The sequence below is a fragment of the Actinia tenebrosa genome, unplaced genomic scaffold, assembly GCF_029948245.1.
Source record: "Actinia tenebrosa isolate PJP-AT-01 unplaced genomic scaffold, QUT_ActTen_1.0 PGA_scaffold5__44_contigs__length_20552954, whole genome shotgun sequence".
NCBI classification, from domain to species: domain Eukaryota; kingdom Metazoa; phylum Cnidaria; class Anthozoa; order Actiniaria; family Actiniidae; genus Actinia; species Actinia tenebrosa.
The window spans coordinates 12270041-12278278 of record NW_028292582.1 but is presented as its reverse complement, the minus strand read 5'-3'; the positions used below and the strand labels follow the sequence as shown (position 1 = coordinate 12278278).

The window sequence follows — 8238 nt, the reverse complement described above, 5'->3', positions numbered from 1 at the left end:
CACCGCTATTGTTTCACCAACCAATAACAATCGGGGAGGCGTTTGTAACGAACGTCAAAATCTGTTGCACGACCACGATCTGTTGCCTATTCAAATCTTACTAAGCGGTCAAGCATATCAGATGCAAACAAGTTCCAAAGTTGAAGTTCCATTCATTTTTTTGGTTTTCAAAGCCGGCACTTTACGTTACTAGTAGGCTATTATTTATAGCTTAGTAGTAGCTTGTTCAATCAGAACGTTAGCCAAGAAATGATTAATAACAAATAAAATATCTTTTCAAGTGAGTGTTAAATATTTTCGAAATTCAATATATTGAAATCAGCTACCGGAAGCCAAAGTTATCCACATTAAACTACTTTGATACTCTAATGTGTTTTCCCAAACTAACATGGCACAATTTTGCTGTCCAAAGTTGTGGAATGCGCTCCCAAATGAACTTCGCAAAATTACATCTATTGAAACTTTTAAACGTCATCTGAAGACTTTGTAAATTAGCGTATAAATGCTAAGCTCCTATATCAGTCTACTCTTTTTACTATTTTGCTATGTTATCGTTATAGTAATCATATTATTGATGCATTACTTTTTATAGTATTCTTAGATTAGTAGTAGTAGTATTTGATTAGGAGTTAATATTGTAATACTCATTTCATCATTATTTGCAATCTGCGCAATATAAATTAATTAATCATTATTAGAAATTTGCCGACTCAAAGGTCAACGGGAACTTAGTTAGGGGCTTTCCCTGTAGTCAACTTAATATAAATATCCCAGCATGTGTATCATAACAATACTCTCACACTCTGTAATGCGTCTAGGCACGCCGACTGTGATGACATCAATCACGAAAATGCATTTCCTTTTAAAAAAAAACACCTCTTATTAGCAATTTACATTATTTTAGCAGTTAAAACATTCGTTTACGTAGATTCGGATTTCGGGACAATCCTTTTATTTTATTTTCATATTGCTATTCGGCGAATTTTTGCAAACTTTTGTACATTTTCATTTAGCTATAATGTGCCTTCGATTGTCAGGGATGCGGAAAAGGAATGTAGTGAGTCAGATTTCTTGGAACTAGAATGTGATATTCAAAGGAGTCACGTGAAGACCCTGTGGAGAATGCGTCTAGGCACGCCGACTGTGATGACATCAATCACGAAAATGCATTTCCTTTTAAAAAAACACCTCTTATTAGCAATCTACATTATTTTAGCAGTTAAAACATTCGTTTACGTAGATTCGGATTTTGGGACAATCCCTTTATTTTATTTTCATATTGCTATTCGGCGACTTTTTGCAAACTTTTGTACATTTTCATTTAGCTATAATATGCCTTCGATTGTCAGGGATGCGGAAAAGGAATGTAGTGAGTCAGATTTCTTGGAACTAGAATGTGATATTCAAAGGAGTCACGTGAAGACCCTGTGGAGGAATGCGTCTAGGCACGCTGCTATTTTTAAGGTAATATCGGGCATCGGCCGGTCACGGTCAAAATTTCGATTTTGCTCATTTTTGGTTTGCTCGAATGTATTACCGAGTAAACTAACTTGGTATAGTTAGTTTTTCAAAAAACCGCTAAAATTCTGAGAAATCCGAGAAAATTTATTGGCCTAGCGGCGACATCAAAAGTATGCACATTTTCAGTTGAATCAAACAGGTCCAAAAACAGCTAAAGCATGCAGAATAGGAAAAAGATATGAAAATTATACGTTTATAAATTGATAGAAGAGATGTTTGAGACTTGATTGGGTATAAAATAACGGTTTTAGCTATTTATTGAAAGCGGTCAGATGAGATTTAAAATTGGGTGGTATTAAGTGAATGATTAGCATAGTCAAGGGACAACAGAACAGTTTTGTAGACGACAACTATTTGATTTCCTAATTAGCGTAGGTTATTAATATTCATAAGTTGAAATTATGGGATGTAAGCGGGGGCAGGCAGCAAGACGATCGTAATACGTACACCATATGTGAAACTCGTAATTATAAATCTGTCTATTTAGTCCATAAGCTGAATCCTGAAAAGTCCCTAAAAATCAGTTTTCGTAGCACCCCCCTGGAGACATAGTGAAACTGGTATCAAATGAAAGCTTATTATCTATATTTTCATGAATCACTTGTTACTTTTTATGTAACCTGTGCTTAAGTGAGATATACGACCGAATCTGAGGGGGGTGGGGTGCGAATATATATAATTTGAAGTAATAGCCTCTCCACAGAGAAAAAATATATCTTTGAAAATATAGCTCCATAATCAATAAAACTTTCCAGAAATGATCCTCTGATTACATGGTGTCGAAAAATGTATGTGTAGGGAATCTAGATGTTTCCATGGCAACCGTTGCTAGGAAGAAGTTAAAAGTTGCAGAAACATACACGATTTTCACTGTTTTTATCGTAAAATATTCTTTCAGTTTTATTATTGTGAAACGTAGTTTTGCTCGAATAATGAAACTATGATAAATGATTATTTGGCCTTCATTTTACTTGTTTTGTCTCGTTAACTTGACCTTTAATTACTTTTGAGGGTTGATCTTTTAAGAGATCCTTAATTGGTGCAAACGTGCACGTATACGTTTGTAGTGTTTTTGCAAAATGTTTACAATTTTTTGAATCCCTAAACATGACACAGTTACACTACATTGACCACTTCTAGCTAGAAAAGGTGCCATAACAACACCATAGGTGGTGTACAACCCATAATGCAGTGCAACCTAATATGACATGTGATAAAACAGTGACCGCCATGTTGGAAAGGAAGGGTTGATGTAGCTGTCTGGTCTGTAAGTACCTCACTATTTGATGCAATACTGGATATTTAAATCTTTATTTGTGACTTTTTGTATTTAGGTAAGATATTTTTTTGATTAATTCTAGAAAGAAAAAAAGAAATAAGATGTGAAAATACTTATTTCTAGGTGAATTGTGAGGCTTGTTTTCCAGAGAAATTCAGTCGTTATGACTGAAATAACTTCTAGAAAACGTTCAGCAGTACAGCAACCGAACTGGAATAAATGCCTATGTCATGTTATTGAGAATGCTGATGGCAAGTTGACAGCTTTCACGGAGAAAAGTTGGGAAACGTTTCACAAATGTGCTCATCAAAGGAGGGATTTCATATGGATGAAGATGGAAAATTCTGGGGATCAGGGACCAAGAGGCAACTACCATCGGCGCTGTTATCAAGAATATACCGATAAAAACAAAGTAGTCAAAGCACAACAAAATCACCATTTCTCTAAAGAATATCTCAGTCAAGAATCCGTTATGTCTTCACCTCCTAAAAGAATTCGCAGGTCGCAGAATTCTAGTTTTGATTTGAAAAAATGTGCAATTTGCCAAAGAGATAAGATAACAACATCCAAAGGAGCAAGAACAAGAGAGTCCCTTACCTTAAACGTCAGCGAGTTTGGTAGCACTTCTTTGACCAAGGCAGCTCAAATACGCAATGATAATCACCTGCTCTTGAATATTCAAGATCAAGATACAATAGCAATGGAAATCAAGTACCATCGTTCCTGCTACAAAGACTATGTACGTCAAAGGGAACTTGATAAGTTAGAGGAGAACAACTGTAGAGAAGAAGATATTGGAACAGAAGGCTACAATAAAGCATTTGACAAATTAAAGGAGATTATAGAAGAGGAGATTTTGAAAGAAGCAAAAGCAATTCCCATGTCCGACCTTGTGGGAAAGTACACAACTTTTCTATTTGACGAAGGAATCAGTGCTACCTCATACAGGTCATCCAAGCTCAAGAACCGCCTAATTCGATGTTTTGGTGAAAAACTGTCTTTTCGCCAACCAGTAAACAGAAACCAATCTGATATTGTGTATAGCTCACTAGTCAACGTTGGAGAAATTGTAGAGACTATCCTTAAAAACAGTGCTCAGTATGAAGAGTATGAAGCAGAGGAGTTAAAAGCGAATGACTGTACAACCGATACGGTTCTGGATGAGAGCTATCACATTTTCCATGCAGCTAAAGTGATAAGGAGCTTACTTGTAGACGTGAAACCTACTATGACTTGGCCACCATCACCAGACGATTTAGACAGTGGCAGTGCTATGGTACCTGATTTGGTGTACAATATGATGGCGTGGATTTTAGTGCCCCAGTCAGAGTATTCCAAAGAGAGAGTTGGGAAGCTTTCACCAAATGTTCACCGCCTAGTAGTTTCTCTTTGCCAGGACTTAATACATTGTGTCAGTCGTGGTCGAGTAAAAACCCCAAAACATGTTGTTCTGCCTATGACAGTAAAAAGTCTTACTGGGAATGTTGAATTAATAACCATCCTCAACAGATTTGGTCATAGCTTATCATACTCTCAAATAGAAGAATTGGAAACAGCTCTAGCCGAGAATCAGATTGCAAAGCAGCAAAATTGTGTCCTAATCCCAAATGCTTGTTCTCCTGGCGTGCCTGGTGTGTTTTGCTGGGATAACAATGATCTTCTTGAAGAAACTCTTTCTGGTAGGTGTCAACGTAAGTTCAATTGAAACCACGCGTCCATTTAAAATGCTAGATTGTTTTTCATTACGCAGGAAAAGAGACCACCCATTGCACAAATGGCATCATTGTTCAACGCAAACCTCATACCTGTGAATTACCTCCTGTCAATTCAGCTAGTCCAGCATTATCAAAGAAACGCTCTATTGATTATGTTCCCTCAGATGTTCTTCATTTTAGCTCAAGCTCTCGCAAAGGGCCCAGTCCAGTCAGCATGGATATTAACAAAATGTCAAACAGTAACCAACAAGTCAGCGTTTATGCTCAACTCATCAACTTTGGCTGGAGACTCTGTCGGCGACCATATCAAGATAACATCTTTGATGTGCAGGAGAATCAACCACAAGTAATACCAGCATGGACTGGTTTCAACACGATGCTACAAGACAACAACCCTCTCAGAGAATGCTCCATTGGCTATTGCGAGGTTATTGATGCAAGTCCAACAGAGCTTCCAACTGTTTACACGGTTCTCCAAAGGTCACTCAAAATGGCAGACCAGCTCGGACAACAAGATGTCATCGTTGTATTTGATCAAGCCATCTATGCAAAGTGTCTTGAAATAATATGGCAAAATCAGGAGGAGTTCAAACGACTGGTTGTTAGAATGGGAACATTCCACACCATATGTGCTTACCTAGCTGCTATCGGCAAACGATTTGGAGATGGTGGCCTAGCAGATATTCTTATAGAAAGTGAAGTTGTTGGTTCTGGATCTATTGCTGCAGTTCTTGAAGGGCGCCATTATAATCGTGCAATTCGTATCCACAAGGTGATAATTTATAATACATAATTTAATATGTATTAATAATACACTAAAACAATTTCTTATTTTCAGATTGTTTATGAATCATTGCATCGATTGCAATGGAAGGGCTTTAGGTCTTGGCTACTAGCACATGATCACCCAGTTAATTACGTCATGATAGTCAACCAAGTAATGGACATCCGAAAAAAGTTCAGCAAAGAAAAGTTTGATGGCCTACTGTCCATGGAAGATTTTACCTTTTGGAAAGCCTTTTGGAATAGTTATCTAGAGATGGTTGAAGTGTTGTTGAATGTTGTACGAGCAACGAGGGAAGGCAACTGGAACATGCACTTAGAAAGTACCAAAGAGATGCTACCCTGGTTCTTTGCATATGATCACATTAATTATGCAAGATACCTACCAGTCTACTTGGCAGAAATGATGACACTGGAAGAAAGCCATCCAGAAGCACACAACATGCTTGCCAATGGTGATTTTGGAGTCCAAAGAACGATCCATCATGGGTTTTCCCAGGTGCCAGTCGACCAAACGATTGAGCAAACACTCAATCGAAGTACTAAGACAAAAGGAGGTATAGTGGGCTTCAGCTTGAGGAAAGCTGCTGTGCAGCGGTGGATGATTACTGCCCATTCTCGAGCAGCTTTTGTTGACAGATGTAGGATCATGACAGACGGTTGCCAAGAGATAAGCCAATTTCCCAAAGAGAATGGATCACTACGTATCAAAAAAGATGAAGAAGATGTAGAGAAGATAGTAGAGGTCATAGAGAGCTGGCGTAATCCATTTGATCCTTCGGAAGAGCTTTCTGTCATCAGCTCCGGGCGTGTTGCTGATGAAAATGTGAAGCAAGATTTGCTGATGGCCAAACAGAAAGGAAAGCAGGCGCTTGAGTCATTCGTAAATGAGAGATTGGTGACAAACAGCAAAGGATTCTTTCAACCCCTAACCAAGCTCAAGCTTGGGTCTTTTCGTGAAGCCCAAAAGAAGACATCATTAAAAGCAGGAGGAAGAAACATCATCATCAGAGCTGACAGAAACCTCTTTGCACGCCTTCTAATCATTGGTCAGAGCCGGAAAGTAGACCTCAGGGACCTTTTGACGTTTGAGCTTGGTCCTCTCCCCTGGTCACTGGCCTCGTTTGATGGGTCCATAGCCAAGACCAACAAAGCTGCTCTACCAAAACTACTTGAAAATGGAGTTGAGTGCCTAGACAGTCTTCCTGATCAGACAACGGCTTTCATCATAGACGCCATGGCACTACTTCAATCGTTGGTGAAAGTACCTGACAGATTTGAATCTCTTGCAGAAATGGTGATGAAACGAGTCATGGCAGTGGCTGGGCAAGCAACAAGAATAGATTTTGTAGCAGACCAGTATCCTGAAATCTCAATAAAAAACACTGAGAGAGACAGACGAAGCAGTAATGGCCAATTGGTGGTTGCAATCTTTAGCCCTCAGCAAATGTGCCCACGTCAATGGAAGAAGTTTATGGCAAATGGTTCAAACAAAACTGCTCTGTTGAACTTCCTCGTAGTCGAATGGACATCTAACCATATGTATGCCCGCATGATTGGAAACCGCACCCTTTTTGTTACACATGGACAAAAGTGCACCAAAATATGTACTCAAGACGGCAATATTATATCGGAGATCAGTGAAGATCTATGTAGTAATCAAGAGGAAGCGGATACAAGAATGTTGCTACATGCTTCTCATGCCTCACAACGTGGCCATCAACGCATCGCAATCAAGTCTTCAGATACAGATGTCGAAGTACTGGCTTGTTATTACCAGATAACCATTCCATCTGAGTTGATCCTGGTAAGCGGAACCCAGACTAGAATTCGACTAATCTGTGTGCCTAAACTTCGTGATGAACTCGGATTAGACACATGCCGGGTGCTGCCAAGCCTTCATGCATTGACTGGCTGTGATGCAGTTAGCTCTTTTGCAACAAAAGGAAAAACGAAAGCTCTTACTGTCGTTCAAGAAAATGAAATTTTGAGAAAAGCTGTTGAGACCTTGGGTGAACGAATTCCAATTGTAGATCTTGATCAGTTGGAAACCTATGTTTGTACCCTCTACAACGATCCAAAGTGCAAGAGTGTCAACGAATTAAGATACAAGATGTTTTGCAAGGGCAAAAACTTACAGTCACACCAACTTCCACCATCAAGAGCAGCGTTAGTAAATCATCCCAAGCGTGCCAACTTCCAAGCTTACATTTGGAAGCATGCCTTAGATGCAAACATCATCCAAACACCTAATGGTCAAGGCTGGCAAGTGAAACACGACTGCCTGGAGATCGACTGGACAGACCAGCCCCCTGCTCCTGAAGCAGTGATGGCCCTGGTATGCTGTGGATGCAAAGGACAATGCAAAACACGACGTTGTTCTTGCGTTCGTAACGCCCTTTCGTGCACAGGAGCATGTGCATGTGAAAAATGCGAGAACAAAGTGGGAGAAGAAGACACCTATGAAGATGATGAAGACGAAAGTGACGACGAGTAATTGTTTGACTATTTTTTGTCATTGGAGATTATTTTTCTTTTTGAAGAAGTTGTAAAAACAAGTTTTGATCTCACAGTTTGGATTAGATGTTTTTGTAAAAAACATTAGGGGACGACCCCTCCCCCTTGCTTTCAAATGTACATATACACCACCTATGGTGTTGTTATGGCACCTTTTCTAGCTAGAAGTGGTCAATGTAGTGTAACTGTGTCATGTTTAGGGATTCAAAAAATTGTAAACATTTTGCAAAAACACTACAAACGTATACGTGCACGTTTGCACCAATTAAGGATCTCTTAAAAGATCAACCCTCAAAAGTAATTAAAGGTCAAGTTAACGAGACAAAACAAGTAAAATGAAGGCCAAATAATCATTTATCATAGTTTCATTATTCGAGCAAAACTACGTTTCACAATAATAAAACTGAAAGAATATTTTACGAT

At 38.9% G+C, this 8238-nt stretch overlaps 1 protein-coding gene across 1 annotated transcript; it reads left to right on the top strand.

The window, feature by feature from the left end:
* Nucleotides 1–2963: 2963 nt before the first annotated feature.
* Nucleotides 2964–7795, top strand: LOC148906560 (uncharacterized). The gene is made up of 3 exons (XM_089038070.1): nt 2964–4491; nt 4551–5287; nt 5354–7795. Exons 1-3 carry the CDS (start codon nt 2964–2966, stop codon nt 7793–7795), a joined length of 4707 nt encoding a protein of 1568 aa, XP_088894196.1.
* The last annotated feature ends 443 nt before the right edge of the window (nt 7796–8238 follow it).